This window comes from Coffea eugenioides, chromosome 7 (assembly GCF_003713205.1).
Source record: "Coffea eugenioides isolate CCC68of chromosome 7, Ceug_1.0, whole genome shotgun sequence".
Lineage (NCBI taxonomy): Eukaryota > Viridiplantae > Streptophyta > Magnoliopsida > Gentianales > Rubiaceae > Coffea > Coffea eugenioides.
Window position 1 is genome coordinate 34,809,412 of NC_040041.1, and position 17,985 is coordinate 34,827,396.

The window sequence follows — 17,985 nt, forward strand, 5'->3', positions numbered from 1 at the left end:
AATTGCCCGGGTTTAGTGCACGAAAAGAAAGGAACCCAGCAGCCAACCAAGACCGACCCTGGACCGTCAAGTAGAGAAGGGACTAAAATGAAGAACCTCGTTTCTTCTGACTCTGAAGACGAAGAAGGTACAAGCCATTGGTTACTTTAATTTTTGAAGGTAAAATTTCGAGGACGAAATTTCCTAAGGGGGGGAGAGTGTGAGAACCCTAAAACTTTCCCATTTGCTCCGCCTTCTGTTTCTGTTCACTTTCGTTGTTTTATTTGAATGACACTTTGCTATCCATGTTTCTTGGGAAGTTTTCATGTTAAATTTGAGTAGGTGGTTGTGTATATTGGGTATATTTATGTGAGATTGTATATATATCTTTGTTAGAAGTACGGACGAGTACGGCGTGCGAGTTTGGAAAAGAAAATTTCTGCTGAAACTACTTTCTATCAAATCCGGCCGGAAATCCGGCCAGTTATTGGCCGGATTGTTGGCCGGATTGTGTGTGGTTTTTGAAAAAAAATGTCATCCGCCACTGCCTCAAATCCGGCCAGGAATCCGGCCGGGAATCCGGCCAGAAACCGGCCGGATTGTGACGTGTCACAGTCGGTCACCAGGTTTGACCGACTGTTTCCTTCCCTTTTTATACACTTTTGGCCTAAAAATATCTCCACTTTGCTTCTTGCCTGACCGAGCTTCTTAGAGAGAAAGGGAGAAAAGCTCTCAATTTTCTTTGTTTCAATCTTTGCCAAAATCTTGAGTTTTCACCGTTGGATTTTCAAACCACTCCGTACAAGTGCTAGCTAAGGTGGGTCAAAGGTGCTAGTGGAGTTGTTTTTGGAGGTGAAGGTCTAAGTTCCTACCTTTCTTGACTTTCAAGGTGAGTTGCTAAAGAAGTTCTTGTTTTGTTTTACTATTGGTTAATTGGTGAATTGTGAAAGGTTAAGGATGCTATCTAGTGGATGATTTCTTGAATTTAGGTCAAGTTGGACCATTTTCTAATTTATTGGATATTTTTTTGATTTGATATGATAGTCTTGGATTGGACTTGGATTAGTGGTTTAAATGGTGTTAATGGAAGCTTGTATACGTTATTTGCGGTTGGTTGTGGAAAATTTCCGCTTATAGTATGAATTTCTGGTTCTAGGGTTTCATTTAGGGATTTTCTATGGTTGGCTCTTCAGTTTCCAATTGTCTTAGATTGAGAGGTATTATGGCCTAATTGAATGTGTTCTATTGCTTGTTCCTTGTATATATGATGTTGGATGATTGCTATGAATAATGGGTTTTATTTGTCGGTTGAGAAAATAAAGAAAATTAGGGGAAATGCTGTCCAATTCTTTTCTTGTTTTGTAAATAAGTTAAAGGGGTTTATGAAATGTATTTTGTGTCGAGTTGGGCGTCTTTCATGGAAAACTACGTCGGTTCTCTCGAAGGGTATGCGAGTAGCTATTTTCTATTTGAACTCCTATATTTCTGCTTGGTAAATATTATGATCGTTGTATCAGTTTAACGCATGATACCTTTTCAAGTTGAAATCCTAAACGTTTACTTACCTATTTCTAAAAAATAAAAAGGTATGACTTAGGGTTTTCTCGGTTGTGAGGAAACTACTTTCGAGCAAGGCTTTAAGTGTCCTCTTTTACGTACGATTTTCATTAAGCCCTTTTGCTACTTGACTATATATTGATTTTTAGTCACACAAATGATTTCAAAAGAATATTTCCTTAGTCTATCTATTTGGATTTTGATTTGTCCTTGGTCAAATATTTCCGATGGAAATTTATAACCCTTTTGAGTTTGGTTTTGTATTTGGTGTATGAAAGTCTAGTTATTTCCGTCCACAGGCTCTAATGGACTCTCTTCACTTTAAAGTCACCTTTATCCGTTTTCCTCGCTTTACTCGAGTTCCTTGATTTCACTTACTTGTTTTGCTATATGAATTGTAATTCTTTCTCGTTAAATCTTAGGTTTTCATTGGTGACGGAGGGTAATACCCAGTGGGGTATTTTGGACGTTATTTTTGCATAACTAGGTGAGTGTTCCTTGTTTGTTGTATTTCTCTTGACTTGATGACTTGTATTATTGATTGATAAGGTGATAATTGCTTTCAATGATTGTCAAAACGAGTTTTTAAGGCGAGTGTGTACTTTATCGCACTTAGCCTAAATGATAGTGAAATTGTAATGCTTGAACGACTAACATGTTACTTGTGCATGAATGTAAGCCTTTTGGGCTGAACTGGCCATTGCCCCTTGTTACCGGTCGTCTCGAGCCAGAAGCGGACTCGGTCGGGCGACTAGGAACTTGGGTGAACGTTTCGGTATACTCGAGTATTACCTTGTAGGTTGGTGGAGCCTGGCCAAAAGCCAGGGACGGGGTGAATGAAATGAATGAACGAATGAATGAATGAGGGGTTTTAGTTATACAAAATGCATTTTCAAATGATTGAAGGTAGGGGAATGAAAGGAGAATGAAGGAACGAACGAATGAGCGAATGGCTCCTTGTGAGCCCGTATCCTTTTCATGAATGTGTTTATCGCTTTATTTGTACTTGTATCTTGAATTGTTGTTTATATGTATTGAATGCATTGATTCTCTTGTTGCCTATGTGTACGGAACCTCACTGAGCTTTCCAGCTCATTCCTTTAGTTTTTGTTTTCCTTAGCAGGGGAAGACGTGCGAGGATGGAAGCTACGAATAGATTAGCCGTTTTAGCACTTCGGTTTTTTTTTGTAAAGGTTCTCGCCCTAGTGCTTGGCACGGGCTAGTTGTATGGGGAAATTGAGAACCTATATTTTGACAGTTGTACTTCCAGTGAGACAGTAATGTATATAAGTTTACGTTTAAGTTTGGAATTATTGTTATTTCGATTGTTTTGTGGGTTTTATTGTCTTTTCTTATAGTGACTGACTGAGTCCCGGCGAGAGTTGGGCAGGCGGCCCGTTGACCCCTCTGGTTCGCCTAAGGGGAAAATGGGGTCGTTACACAAGCTGTTGCAGGGTGGAGAAGAATTCCACGAACCAGAACACAAATGGAACTTTTCAGTGAAAATTCTTTCTTTAATGTTTAGGAAGCCTAACTGTATAGTAAGCAGTTTTCTCAATCTATGGTAGTGTTCTCTGTTTGTTCTCTATGTAGTGATGGTAGTTATTATACTGATGTTTGTAAGAGTAGCCTGCTGCTGCTAGTATCTTTTCCAGGTTTAGTAATGCAAGTAGAGAGTTTCAACCACCACTCCCCCCTCCCCCAAAGGAAAAGATAGAAAAGGGGAAGAAGTGCATACATTCATACTGTGAAAAATCTCGAAGAAGATGTACAAACACCACATATGTCCTAGGTTCTTATTCTTTTACTGGTGTTTTAGTACTATCATAAGTTTAGAGCCTCGACAAGAGCTCGGTATGTCTGGCCATCATATCATATGGCTGTCTCTGGACTGTAAGCATTATACATGGATACCTATATTATTCTTGTTATTGATGCATGCGGGCATTATAAAAGGCAGCATCACAGGCAACTCTTCTGGCTTGACCACAGGTGATCTTACTCTAACTTCAGCTTGAAGGATTTCACTGGCCAGCAGGCTAGAACTCCTCTTGTGCAGCTTCCAATAAACTTTAGAGCCTCATCAACTAAAATCACTGGAGAAGCAACTGCCAAGACTAACATCCACTCGTTTAAGCTGAGAGGCACTATGCCAAAAACATGAGCCAAAAAGGGGACATAAAGAATGATGAAATGCAAGCTGAATGAGATAGACATGGCGAGAATGAGCCAAGGATTGACCCAAGGGGGCATCACCAATAGGCTAGTATCTTCCGAGAGCGCATTAAGAGAGTTAAACATTTCTATGGCGACCAAGACAGAGAGGGAGAGCGTAGAGGCTTTCACTTTTCCGCGTTTGAAGTAGTCACACGGATTATCATCAAATCGAAACACTTTTGATCCAGAAGTGAAAGGTGAAACTGTAAAGTTCTGCCAGGATGAGCACTGGCTCCAGTGAGCAAGCTGGGAATAGGTAACCAGTTTGTGGCCATCTCCACTGAGGTCAATGCCCAAGAAGGAATCGTGTGTATACCAAATGATCATAACACCGACAGTGGCTACTCCAACATAGGTGCCAATAACCTGCAGATAACCAATTGAATTATATCTGATCAGAATCTAAGCATGGGGAGAACGTCAAACTCAACACAAAGAAGGGCGTGATTAAAAATAGCCGCTAAAACGGTACCAGGTATCGGACTAAAGTCCAAGTACTTATGAGTGGATCCTCCCGATGACGGGGTGGCTTCTTCATAATTTTCTTGTCTGGTGGATTGAATCCTAAAGCTGTTGCAGGGGGTCCATCTGTTACAAGGTTGACCCATAAGAGTTGTACTGGGATGAGGCCTTCGGGTACTCCTAGTGCTGTGGTTAGAAATATAGACGCCACTTCACCAATATTTGAAGAGATCATGTATCTGTAGCAAATTAGAGAACCACTAATTGCTGTGAGTCTCTGAAGTGAATCATACAAGATGGAAAAAGAGATAGATGATCTAACTCATGATTCTAGTAATGGAAAATTATGCAGGACAAAATGAAGTAAACCTGATGAAGGCCTTCATATTGCTATAGATTGACCTTCCTTCACCAATAGCAGCGACTATTGTGCTAAAGTTATCATCTGCTAGCACCATGTCAGAAGCTTCCTTGGCAACCTGAACAAAATAATGCACTGAATCTAAGACCTCTTTAATTGCTTGAGGTATCATGCTAGTTTAGTTTGTAATCTTAAAATGCCAAAACAATCATATTGAGAATGTTTAGATTGAAAAATTGCACCTCTGTGCCAGCAATTCCCATTGCGATACCAATATCAGCAAGTTTGAGAGCGGGTGCATCATTTACTCCATCTCCTGTCATGGCAACCACTTCCCCATCTTCTTTAAGCAATCTCACAATCTCTTGTTTATGTCGTGGTTCAGCTCTGGAAAACAGAAGCCCTCCACTTTGTCTCAGATGAGATTTCTGATCAGAAATCTCCATGAATTCTTTCCCTGTCAAGCTTCTCGGAGTAATATCCTCCTCAGGTGCAAATACACCTATTTCACGGCATATAGCTTCTGCAGTATTCTTGTTGTCCCCAGTTATAACCATCACTCGGATTCCTGCAGCTTTGCAGTCCTTAATGGCCTGGAAAACTTCTTCCCTTGGGGGATCCTTCAATCATTACAAGATATAGCATTTAGTTAGTTTGCCAGAAAAATCTGTGGAATAATATCAAGAACGTTGGAGGTTAACTCAATGTTGTGCCACCAGAAACTCACCCTTAGCCCTACAAATCCAACAAAAGTGAGTCCAATCTCAATTGATGAGTACTTGGATGGTTCAAGTAACAGCTGATGAGCAGGATGATCTTCGTCTCCATCATAAGTAGCAAAATCAGGGAGCTCATCTTTGTATGCAAAACCAAGACACCGCAAGGCATTTGAGGACATTTTATGGAGAGCTTGCAGAATCAGAGCCTTGGTATTCTGCTCCAGTTTTACTACAGTACCATCAAGCAACTGGATTGAGGTGCTTCTCTCCAACACATTTTCTACCGCCCCCTGACACATTGAGAATCAAATGTTAGCAGTCCCACAGGATATTCAATAACTACAGCATTAGGCTTCACAACAACACGAGATAGGATGCTACCTTAACAAGCAACGACCTCTTCCCCCGTTCAGATTTCACAATTACACCCATAGACTTCCTATCACGATCAAACTCAAGAGTGGCTATTCGACGTGCATTTTGATTCCACTGTTTGCAACAGCCTAAAATTGAATATGGAAGCAAAGCATATCATGTTTATGAAAGTACATTAAGCATCCTTAAAACTAAGCACAGTTGAAAGGAGAACAAGGAAAAAAGCTGCTAGATATCTACTTACGCAGTACATCACCAGGACTCATACATAATAGGTCACCAACTTCATCAGAAAAGCCCATTTTCTCAACTAGAACCTGGATTAAATGACAAAGTTAAACTATAATACATCATTCTGCAAATTGGGCAGATGAAGATCATAAGCGCTGGCTAAAATTTGAAGAACTTAATACGTCGTGTGAGTAGAAAAAAATAAGTGTTGAAACATTAAAACATTTTGACTCACCTTTAAAGCTGCCTCAGTTGGCATTCCGGTTGCGAAATACTTATTTTCCACCCGGGCAACCCCTGCATCATTGCAGACAGCAGCTATCTTTGCCATCATTTGAAGATTAGCATCCATTCGATCAAGAGGCCAATCTTCAATTCCCCCATCAGAAGGATTATAGGTTGTCCCGTCCACTTTAAAAGCTCGAAGACAATCAGGGGTAGCGCCCATAGCTACAAGCTTCACCACTGCCATCTGGTTTGTGGTTAATGTACCAGTCTTATCAGAACAAATTACAGTAGTGCATCCCAAAGTCTCAACACTAGGCAGCTTCCTCACAAGAGCATTCTTCTGTGCCATCTTTCGTGTGCCAAGCGCCAAGCACGTAGTGATAACAGCTGGCAAACCTTCTGGAATTGCAGCCACAGCCAATGCCACGGCAATTTCAAAATAGTAGGTGCACTTCTCAAAAGAAAACTTGAAATTTGTTGGCCATCCATATACGGTTTCCCATGTAAAGAAGTACTTAATGTTGATGATCCAAACCAAAACACAAATAAGCCCTATTATCTCTGTCAAGACCTCTCCAAACTCGTTCAGCTTCTTCTTTAGAGGCGTTTCCTCCTCAAACTGAGCAGCTACATGAATTTGCGTGTGGACTTTGCCTAGCTCTGTGTCCGTGCCAGTTTGTGTCACCAAACAAATGCAGGTCCCTTTAACCATTGTTGTTCCAGCAAACGCCATGCATCTTTTCCCTTGGATGTCAGAATCTACAGCCACCACCTTGTTAGTCTTGTTAACAGCCTCACTCTCACCCGTCAATGAACCCTGCTCCAACCTCAAAGTGGAACTAATTAGTTCAACAACGCGCATATCTGCTGGCACTTTATCACCAACTTTGAGCTCAACTATGTCTCCAGGGACAAGCTCCTTGGCTGGCAAGTTGTGGATTTTCTTGTTATTACGAAAAACGGTGGCGTTCTCGGATTGGATTTCCTTCAAAGCTTCTAAGGCGTTCTCAGCATTGTTTTCTTGCCAGACCCCAACAATGGCATTGATAATCAGGATCAAGAAAATGACTAGAGGCTCCACAAAAGCGGTTGACTTGTCACTTCCTTCACCACCACCGTTGTTGAGGGCCAGCAGAAAAGATATAACTGCAGCCACAAGAAGAATCCTCACCAGAGTGTCATTGAATTGATCAAGGATCAATTTCCAGAAAGACGGGCCCTCAGGCTTTTCCAGCTCGTTGTACCCATAAATTTCTCTCTTTTTAATGACATCCTGAGAGCTTAATCCAGAAACTCTATTGGTTTCATAGTACTTTTCGCATTCTTCAATTTCTTTAGCCCATGCTGGAAAGATTGCGAGGTTTGGAGCTCTTGGACTTGGAATCTCTCTGTTGACAGTGTCTTGTCCCCCTTTCCCCATGGCAGAAATATAACAGGATTAACCAGAAACAGATTGGAACTATGGACTGTATCACACCAAAGGATAGTGAGAAATAGTGAGAAATGGGAATTTAGAACTCAAGAATTGCAAAGTGATTTCTACATGAAGACAAAGTATTATCCAAAAAGGTTTGCATGATATAGAGTAAACGGTCAACAACTGTTTTACAGAATTAGAAGTAAACTTCCAGGAAGACTCCTTGAAATTTAGCTGTATATCTAAGAAACTGAGAAAAGTTTGAAAAAGAAAAGAGGGAAGATACCACCAAAGGGCCTTCTACAGGGAGTTGGCTTTGACTCTTTGATCAGTCTTGATAGTTTTGGGAAACGAGACCATGCAACTTTTGAGCTTTTGTGCTGTATGATAAATTGCAATGCCATGACCGCATATTTATACTCTCTTTTTTCCTTTGCTCCTGCTTCCCAAATCTTTTTACACATGCTCTTTCTCCAGCTTCAAGAGCTAAGGTTGAACAAAGGAAATTTCGTGGATGCATCCTTTATGCTTAAATACTAATTGCAGCTGTTACAACTCTTAAAGGAATGATGTCATTAGCCACGGTCGGTAACAATTCTCTGGGGTTCTTTCTGGTAAGCAAGCATGCTTGCAGTTGCAGTTCGTTTCCATTGAGGAAGAAAATGATTGCTCATATCATTTAAATATATAAATTACAATACTTCCCTGGAACATTGCTGGATATTTTACATCATTAGTCCTAGGCTTATTCAGTATTATGGTCGATCGTGGATTAAAAGCTTGCTTTGATTAGACAAGTCATTATAGAAACTACCACAAATTTGCTCCATTTAAAAGTAAATAAACATCGTCTACTAATACATACCTTATCATCTCAATGTTCCTTTCTGTCTATATAAGCAGACTTTTGAGCTGAGAATTAACATTTTCGTTAAGACAAGCACCATTTCATAATTTATCATGGCAAGTAAACTAGCTTTGATCATAAACACTTGTCTTTTATCATGGCAAGTAAACTAGCTTTGATCATAAACACTTGTCTTTTATCTTTTTTTTTTTTTTTTGGTCGTAACGACACATCTAGCTTAGGCTAACCTACTCCTACTCCTAAGGGAGAGAGGGGGGGAGAACCTATCGACTCAGACGGGGACTGAACCACCATCAGATCAGACGGTGCACCACTCACTCGTATGGATTTAGAATACTCCTTATATACAGACACATTAATGAGAGACAAGATTTGAACCCCTGACCTCCCACCTCACTATTAATGTAGTGGCCACCCCACTGTTATCTACTAGGTAATATCCAGTTTTGTTTTACCAGGGTACACGTGCACAATAAGCTCACTGAATAAAGGTAAGCTCATTATTAAAACTTTCAAATTATCAGCTACCCATTGAATTGCAATGCTCTTATCGAAAAAATTAACAAGAGAAAAATAGCAATCTACCACTAGAAACTAGTGCACCAAATAAATAAACCAACAATGGCATCTCCTTGTTAAATGAAAGGATAGATCTTATATATATTGATGACAGTATATCTATTTGTGATTATTGATGCATATCACTTAATCTAAAATTGAATTTAATCTTTAATTTTTTGATATATATAACATGTATCTATGCTACTGGACTCGGGGCAGGGAACCGTCCCTGACAAATTTTCTCTTCATCAACAGCGCGTAACTTCTTTTGTTCACCGTGTAACTTTTTTTCCACAGGTTGTATTTTCACAACAGATAGTGGTGGGCCCCACACTTGGCGCGGAAATCGATTTACCACTTGTTATCTGAGCCGCACATTTTTTTGAGGTCCAATCTGGACCATGAACCGTGCCGTCCCTGCCCCAAATCCCTATGCTACTTGCCTATATATCGCCAGTATATAAAGAATTAATCCTAAATAAAACAAACTTATAGCAGCCGCAAATCCATTTGAAACACGAGCATAGAAGGGAAACATATAACACGAAGACACCAATCAATATGCTTAGTTAGCAAAGGTATAACCGGGGGAAAAAAACATGGGCTATTATATTCAAAAGGCAATGACAAACTTTCTTTCTGTGGCGTCAGCTTATATAGCTATATGAACTTTGTATAGTTTTCTATTTTTCGTACACTGGAAAGGAAAATCCTAGTTCCTTGGTTATTTGTAATCTTGCATAAATAAATAGTTGGGGTAGTTAGAGTATTGGCAGTTGAGCAACAAAGAGGCAAAAACCTCAGTTTGGGAAGGGAAAGTCAACAGGAACGGATACGTCCTGCTCCAGTATCTCAAGTCCACAGAAGCGTCTTGTCCGGATCCGAAGCAGGACAGAGATAAAATGAGGGCAGTGGAGCAATTGCCTCCACTGACCCCACAAAAATTTATATATATATATATATATATATTAATAATCTTCAGCTTTGTCCTTGCATTTGTAGATAATTGCCCTCACAGCCTTTAATATTTTTATATTTGCTTGGTTTGCCGACAACTTAGTTTTTGTTTAATAAACTTTAAAAAATAAATAAATAAAATAAAATAGAAGAAACCAACCCAACCTTACACCGAATTGAAACCAACAAAAATCTTATTTTATCTGTACTCTTCTACTTTCTCTCTCGTTGTTAATATAATTTCAAGCCTTAGATAGGCAAAGTCATTTGACAAACTCCTTTAATTTCCTTCTATACAATTGAAACTTATAAAAATTACTTTTTCTTCATTTGAATTAAAAAAAAAAGGTTACAAAAAAGTTTACTATTAGAGATTGATGAGAAGTATAAAAAACCCTTTATTTGGTATTCGAGATTTCATATTAGTAGTGAAAAAGCCTTCTTTTTAAGGGATTTGAGAGGTAGAATTGTTTATTTAGACTGTTACTTCCCAAATAACACTCAAATAAGTATTTTTAAGCTACTTTACTTGATTGTTTCTTTAATATGATTGTATAAATTTTGATTGGTCTTGCTCAAAAGTTATTTCCTTAATATAATTGATTATGTAAAATTAGATAATACAAGGCAAAAGAATAGTTCACTCCGTACTCACCATGCAGCTCTGTAACTGGTCTTGGTTGAAGAAAAAAAATTGTGTATATTATTTTATGTATACATTTTTAAAACTAGATTTTATTATTTATGTTGCTATTGCTATCATGAAAAGAGCATTTTCATGATGGACATAGTGAATGGTGAATTAGGCAATCAAATTGGGGACTCTTTGATGAATGATTATTATTACATATATCAAAATTTAAGTATTTTAGAAAAGCTAAAAAAAGGGATAAGAAAACACATCGAGAAAAATTGTAAAGTGATTATGCACATAAAATTTAGAATATATTGGTCATATTGTAATTGAGTATATTGGTTTGATACTTTTCGATTAATGGATTTTTATATATTAAGTTTGCCTCCACTGAATTACATTTCTAGTTTTGCCACTGATCCGAAGCCTCTCTAGTTGAGTTTTGTCTAGTCTGTCAAGTTGTATAATTCTTATAATATTTGGTGTAAAATGGTACATTTTGGTGTAAATGTTAATTATATTCACCTATACAACTAATTTATAATTGCAGCAAAATTATACTAACTTATGCCAAAAATCATAAGAACTATAACAATTGGACTGAACTGAACAGAATCAACTGGAGAGACCCTAATCATGTTGTTGTTGCTTGTCTAATATGCCAAAAGCACCCTAAAAACTTGTTAGATAACTTCTTGTAATCTCATGTTGTTGTTGCTTGTCTAATATGCCAAAAGCACCCTAAAAACTTGTTAGATAACTTCTTGTAATGAGAATTAGCAAGTTTAGTCTGATTATTAATTCCATACCATCTCTCTACAATTATCCGAGATGAATCGATCTGACATATGCAAGCTAAAACATTGACGCTTGGGACTTGTCACAGATATACGTGCAAAAAGTATTAAAGATAAACAGTAGTCCCAGACAAGCAATTCTTTTTTGTTTTTTCAACGAGTAAGTGTTTAAAGGATTTAAAATGCCTTATATTAAAAGCCAATGAGTATTTTGGACAGCATAACTCATATTTTATGTTAAACGGTAACAAGGTCTAATTTGTTTGAGAATGCAATGCATGTGATACTTTTGTTGGTAGCATGGTTTTCTTTTATAGCTTAATTAATCTCGGGACAGACAGTTAAGAGCTGTTGCATACAAGTTAGACAAAGTCAATACTCGGGTATGTGCCCCGCGTGAATGGTCCAGCGGCAGCGTCTCTCACCAGTGAACCTTGAGGTCACAAGTTCGAGTCTCCGCTCCGCTGAATTCCTCCGCGCACTTAACGCGTTCGGGCCGGGTATATGAAGTCGTAAGAAAGACGAGTATCTTCCTATATATAAAGCATTAGGGATGGTTTTGGTGTTAGAATTTTATTTTAACGCGTTCGGGCCGGGTATATGAAGTCGTAAGAAAGACGAGTATCTTCCTATATATAAAGCATTAGGGATGGTTTTGGTGTTAGAATTTTATTTTCACTACTTATGCTTCCATCTTTATACTCATTAACAGTAAGAATTTACAGCATATAACTACTATAAACAAAATCTTAAATAATTTTTTAGTAACTTCCATTAGCTTCTACTATTTCAACTTCCAATAACTTGGAAGCTAATACATTAAAAAAAAAAGGAATAAAAACTTCCAATAATTTTTTTTGGAACTACCAACTGCCACTTTTTTATTATAGACAAGTTCTACTTTTTTGTTGGTTCAATTGTACACCCATTTCCAAGTATATGTAATATAGCCACAACTCTTCTATAGCTTAGAGTAATTAATTTCAATGATCTGTTATCTTGGAGTAGTTTGAATGAATGAATTTATTCAACAGTTCTGTAAACTCTTCGCTTAGATGAGAGGTAAGGTGCAAATGAATCCATTCCGAAAAATTTAATCTTTTCTTAGTTTGCAACAGTTTTAACTTTTATTTTTCTTGGATACTAAAATAGAAACTCATGATTAACTTTGTATACAGTTTTTTTTTTTTTTTAAAAGTCATTTTCGGCCAAACGATGTTAGCTGTAATTGCTACTTTTTTCCATTATTGCCGCTCAACTAATATTCAGCATGTTGTTAGTTGATTTTGGGATTTTGAAGAAGGCACAATTACGCAACGGATCTTCTGTCCCACACCCAGTGTCACTCTCTCCCACTTTTTATTATATTGCTATTTCTCCTACATAAACATCATGTTTTAGTTCTTTTTTGTTTCCTTAAAATTCAATAACTATTAATTGAATAAAAAATAAATACAGCAGTTTCAAAAAAGCAATATATAATAGAAAATTAAAAAATACAGCAGAAAATTCATAAAAAAATCTCATTTTTTATGCATTTTGATTTTTTGAATTTGTTAATTTTTGTGTATAACTCAATTAATAGTTATTGGATCTTAAGGAAACAAAAAAGAATTAAAACATGATGTTTATGTAGGAGAAATAACAATATAATAAAAAGTGGGACAGAAAGTGGCACAGAGTGTGGGACAGAAGATCCGTTGCGGCACACCTACCAAGATACAAATATGACTTGTAACACTTCAATTATTGGGACAACATGATTTAAATGTTCTTTCTTGAAAATTGTATAAAGGACACAATAAGAAAGTTGGCATCAATAATTTTATTTTTAAATCTTGACAAGCATTTTGGGATAAATCGAAAGATAAATCAAGATACATAAAATGGGACAGAGAGAGGTAGTGCTAAAAGTAGAAAATGCTTAGCATTACATGGCACAGCGGCCGGTGACACTCATCTCTTTCATTCCACTAGGACATTTAGAAAGGACAGCCAAAAAAAAAAGATGATGATGATCATAACTACGAATGAGAATCAAACCTTGATGCTAATTAAGACAACAAATAAAAACCCTGAAGATTTTACTTGGTACAACATTTGCTTGATCTTGTTGAATGCAAAATTCGGGCCTAGGTAGCTAGTAGCATTCATACAACTTGATGTCCATTCGGACACGGAAATATGTATGAGGATCCAAATATTCGGTCCAAAATGTTGCAATGCCTCTGGTCATGAAGAAGTCTCCTGTGCCACCCACCACCGACAGATATCTCGTCTGCTCATTCCTCTGATCTGCGCCCATAATGTTGATGCTACCCTTGTGCTCGGTAGAGTTAAACACCAAACTGTAGGCAAGCAAAGAAGAAAAGGTGGTCTTACTGTCGTTCAATATAAACCCTTGTGCTCGTGCAATTGGTGTCGATAGAAGACTCTGGTCCTCGGTGATGGGATTGTCGAACGCAGTAATCTCTCCAAAAAATTTGTCTCCCAGTGTAGTACGGCCAACAATTGTAGCAGCGGTAGCATTTGCAGCGTTTGTTCCATTAAGAAAGATGTTGTGCATATAGAATGTGAAATGCTTGCATGGTTTATCGGGTGTCATTCTCTTAGCCTGACTAAGAATGAACGGAAATGCCACAAGAAAGAAAGCAATGCCGATATACTTCTGCATGTTTTGCGTTTGTTGGGGTTCTATATTTTTGCCCGGTTTTATAGAGCAACTTTTGTACAGTTTAGTGTGTCTGATCCTTATGTCCTTGGGCTTCTTGGCTTGTTTGAAGCAATACAACATGATGAACATCGTTGATGGACGCAGTGCCAATCGCCAAGCTCGCCGCCTCCCATCGTCATGATCCTTGAAACTGAATAAATTTGTGCCTGGAGATGGAGCGTATTGGTTTATATGCACAAGAACAAGCCAAAGCCCACGGAACCATGCAAAGAGGCTCACTGATAAATTCAAACAGATATAGCATATAGGCCTAATTTTAGTGATTGCATTGCACCTCAGCCTGGCTATTGAGTATTGACCTGATTAGGGTGCCATGTCTAGAATATTGCCATTTGTCAAATTGTACACATGAGGATTCAGTACCAGTAAGCTGGCTTTGACTTGGTACGATTCTTATGGAGGAAATCCATTTCAACCATTTGGCAAAGAGTGTAAGATTGCCAGCAATTAGCCCATTAGCTATTTGTCCTTACTCTCTTTATATAAGATTTACCTGTCAATGTCCTTTAATATCACAAAAAAAAAAAAAAAAAAAATTGTATGTTGACACTAATCTCTCACCTTGCTAATTTAGGCTGCCTAGTGGCTTCACCTCCCCTAAAATTAATCAATCTTCTACTGATCCCCACTCTGTATTTTAATATGTACTTCTTATTCTTTTTCTTGTTATTATTGTTGTTACACGTTATTAGGGACAGTGATTTGAGATATTTATTTGTGGAGAGGATGGCCATAATCTCACCTATTTTAAGCTTAAACTTAAATTTTTTTTTTTTTTGGAGGGGATCAATTGAATTCAGGATGTTGTTAGTAGCTCCACCATGTTCAAATAGTAGAAATGTCCCATTAAACGATAATGATATTTTATTTTTATATTGAATGCACCAAGGGGCGATATAAAATTGGGGCACTACGGGCACTTGCTCCTACTAGCCTCAAGAAATTTTAGATATTTGGAAAAATTTTTTTTATAAAAAAATTATTTACTTACATCACAAACTCTTGTCCTTACTCTTTAAAATAAGTTTTACCTATCAATGTTCTTTAATATTATAAAAAAAATTCATACGCTGACGCTAATCTCTTACCACTTTTTGCCCGTATGGGATACTTTAGGCGGCCTAGCAGCTTCACCTTCTCCAGTTAATCAATCATCTACTGATCCTACTTTGTGCATCAAGAAAAACCCACCAGATCAGGGGTTCAAATCCCGCTTGGTGCATAAAGGGGAAGCAGAGTACTTTGTTTTGTCAATAAATCCAAGGAATGCACCGGGAGATTCACCTCCAGTCCCATATAAGTTCAGTTCGGTTCCCCTCCCCTCCTCCATCACAACGTAGAAGTAGAGTAAATTGTTGATATTGGACCAAAAAAGGGAATTCCTTTTTTATTATTATTATTACTGCTGTTTGCGCGTTATTAATGACAGTGATTTGAGATACCTACCTATGGATAGGATGGCCATAATCTCACTTATTATAAGATTAAACTTTAACTTTTTAAAAAATCTTTTAAAGGGGATCAATTAAATTCAAGATGTTTTTAGTAGCATATTTTTGCTTTAGTTTTTTGTTTCGTACAAATACATTAGCATATTTTTGCCTTAGTTTTTTGTTTCCTACAAAAACACCAAAATTGCTTGAGTAAAAGGGACAAAATCTGAATTAAGTACTAAACAGCTTATAGTAAAAATGGGCCTTTTTCTTCTTGTAGCATTGCAAAATGACTTAAAATGTCATTTAAATATTGTGCCAAATAGTCACTTATCAAAAACTATTCTAAATAAACCGATTTCAAAATGTTTTCAACTTCAAGCCACATTAAACCTAGACACGAAAAGGAACAATCATGCATGTAAGGAACAACCAATTTAACATAAACTATGTTTAGCATAAATCTCCAATGACTAATATACCAAATTACTACACTATTATCAATTAATTAATCATAAAAAATAGGTAAATTTAAAAAAAGTAAAGCAAATCATCAATTTTGCCTACAATTTGCACAAGATTTTGGGTAACAACAATCTTAAAGGAACTCTTCAACTTGTTTTAAAAAAATGTTGCGTTCAAAATAGTAAAATTGAACAAGGTACATTAAGAAACTTAAGCTAGTTAACATCAATCTAATACTAAACTTATTAAGTATCAAAAAACAGAGACAACATATGGATAACAACAAAAATCAGCAAAGAAAATTTTCATAATTTTAGGACAACAGAGTACTTGAGAGACTAATAAAATGAAGAAAACTGAAACGCAGGAGGCAGACTTGAAAGAAAAATCATTCAGTAGTATCAAAGGCCAAAGGAAAGAGCTTTAATATGGCAATTAAATGGACAAATTTAAGAAATGTGTTAAGTACATTTTTGGCACTCTATTTTGTGGCACTTTAAAGTAGTTTTTAGGCATTTTCGACTACAATCAGGAGTTGAAGTGGCACTTTTCTTAAGAATTAATGCTTGTATGTTGATTGATCAATGATTAAACTTTTGTCCCTTTTAGTTATTAGTTTGTTGTTTTTGCAGGAAAAAGGGCAAAAAAATGAAAGTATGAAGTCACTAAGCGAAGTAGGGCTGTCAACGGTTCGGGTCTGGACCGGACCCGGACCCGGACCGGACCCGTCAACATTTTTCCGGGTACGGGTAGGTATATAGATCCGCGACCCGGACCCGGACTCGGACCCATTTTATCTAATAAATTTACGGGTCGGATACGGAATATACTATTCCGACCCGTATCCGACCCGAACCCGTTTTTATTAATTAATAATTTAAAAAATATATACCTATCTATCAATTATTCATATCAAATTATCAATACTACTTTCAGGAACCCTACCCACCGCCGCACATCCCTTTTTCCCCTCACTCTCTTTTCTCTTTTGCTCTACCTCCCGCCTCCGCCTCCACCAGTGACCACTGACCAGTCCGCTCTTCCATCTCCATTCTCCAGCTCCATCTCTCCATCTCCATCTCCGTCGAGTCTGGCCAACTCCAAAGAAGCCCAACCCGGTTCAATCTCACTCTCTTCTCTTTTGCTCTCTCCAACTTTGACGCCGGCAAGCTCTCTCCATCTCTGACGCCTGACGGTTGCAGCTCCAAAGAAGCCCAACTCTTCCAGCTGTTGAGGGAAAATTTCACTGTTGGCAAGCTGAAAAAATTGGAGCTTTTGCACAATTCGTAACCAAAATGAGAATCCATGCGTTGTATAGACGACAGCAACAGCACAACACAGCACTCACATTCACATGTTTTTATCAGACATGGTGAGTCCCCCCAGGCAGCTATTTTGTTCTTTGTCTGGTATTGGATTGAGAGACCTCACGAGACAAAACTCCTTTATTTGTTCTATTTGGTTTGGTACCAACTGCCAAATGCTTTAGAACATGGATAAGCTTGATGACTAAGTAAAGATAGAGGAAAACAACATTTGATTTGCCAGTGAAGCTATTTATCTCAAAATGGAAACTATTTCTTGGCCACTGGTATGGAATAGAAGTTAAACAGCAATGTGAATATCAACAAAAACAAGTTTTCTCAGGCCTTTTTTCGGGTAGGCCCAACCCGGATCTGGGACCCGTCGAGTGCGGGTCTGGTAGAAATATTAGAAGACTCGTCGGGTATTTGGGTCGGGTCCGGAACTAATGCAGTATAACGGGTCCGGGTCCGGATTTATTAATTTCGGCCCGGCCCCGGCCCATTGACAGGCCTAAAGCGAAGAAAGCAAATAGTGTTAAAAAGTGAAAAATGGTCTCAAGACAGAGGAACGAAACCCCGTGAAGCTGAAATGGTTTCTGGTCCTCTGGAGTGGTCTATGGACAGAATGGTTTCTCAAGAACAATGCACAGAAATCAGTCTTGACACCACAGGAGCACAAGACCAGT

General features: G+C 37.8%; 2 protein-coding genes across 2 annotated transcripts; both read right to left on the minus strand.

The window, feature by feature from the left end:
* Window positions 1–3,250: 3,250 nt before the first annotated feature.
* On the minus strand, window positions 3,251–7,551 carry LOC113778381 (calcium-transporting ATPase 1, endoplasmic reticulum-type-like). Its single transcript, XM_027323779.1, has 8 exons — window positions 6,137–7,551; window positions 5,915–5,987; window positions 5,677–5,798; window positions 5,304–5,585; window positions 4,819–5,196; window positions 4,585–4,694; window positions 4,226–4,454; window positions 3,251–4,119 (listed from the first exon to the last, which is right to left on the minus strand). The coding sequence occupies exons 1-8, from the start codon at window positions 7,547–7,549 to the stop codon at window positions 3,535–3,537; spliced, it is 3,192 nt and encodes a 1,063-aa protein (XP_027179580.1). The 5' UTR covers window positions 7,550–7,551; the 3' UTR covers window positions 3,251–3,534.
* A 5,952-nt stretch (window positions 7,552–13,503) lies between these two features.
* LOC113777284 (dirigent protein 6-like) lies at window positions 13,504–14,037 on the minus strand. Its single transcript, XM_027322321.1, has one exon. The coding sequence runs from the start codon at window positions 14,035–14,037 to the stop codon at window positions 13,504–13,506; it is 534 nt and encodes a 177-aa protein (XP_027178122.1).
* Window positions 14,038–17,985: the final 3,948 nt, after the last annotated feature.

What these genes read in the sequence shown, in the direction of transcription:
- LOC113778381 (XM_027323779.1), bottom strand. Translation starts at nt 7,549, where the DNA reads ATGGGGAAAGGGGGACAAGACACTGTCAACAGAGAGATTCCAAGTCCA. An exon ending in CAACTGAGGCAGCTTTAAAG is followed by an intron (nt 5,988 to 6,136) that starts GTGAGTCAAAAT and finishes CATTTAATCCAG; the next exon opens with GTTCTAGTTGAGAAAATGGG. An exon ending in TTGGATTTGTAGGGCTAAGG is followed by an intron (nt 5,197 to 5,303) that starts GTGAGTTTCTGG and finishes TAATGATTGAAG; the next exon opens with GATCCCCCAAGGGAAGAAGT.
- LOC113777284 (XM_027322321.1), bottom strand. Translation starts at nt 14,037, where the DNA reads ATGCAGAAGTATATCGGCATTGCTTTCTTTCTTGTGGCATTTCCGTTC.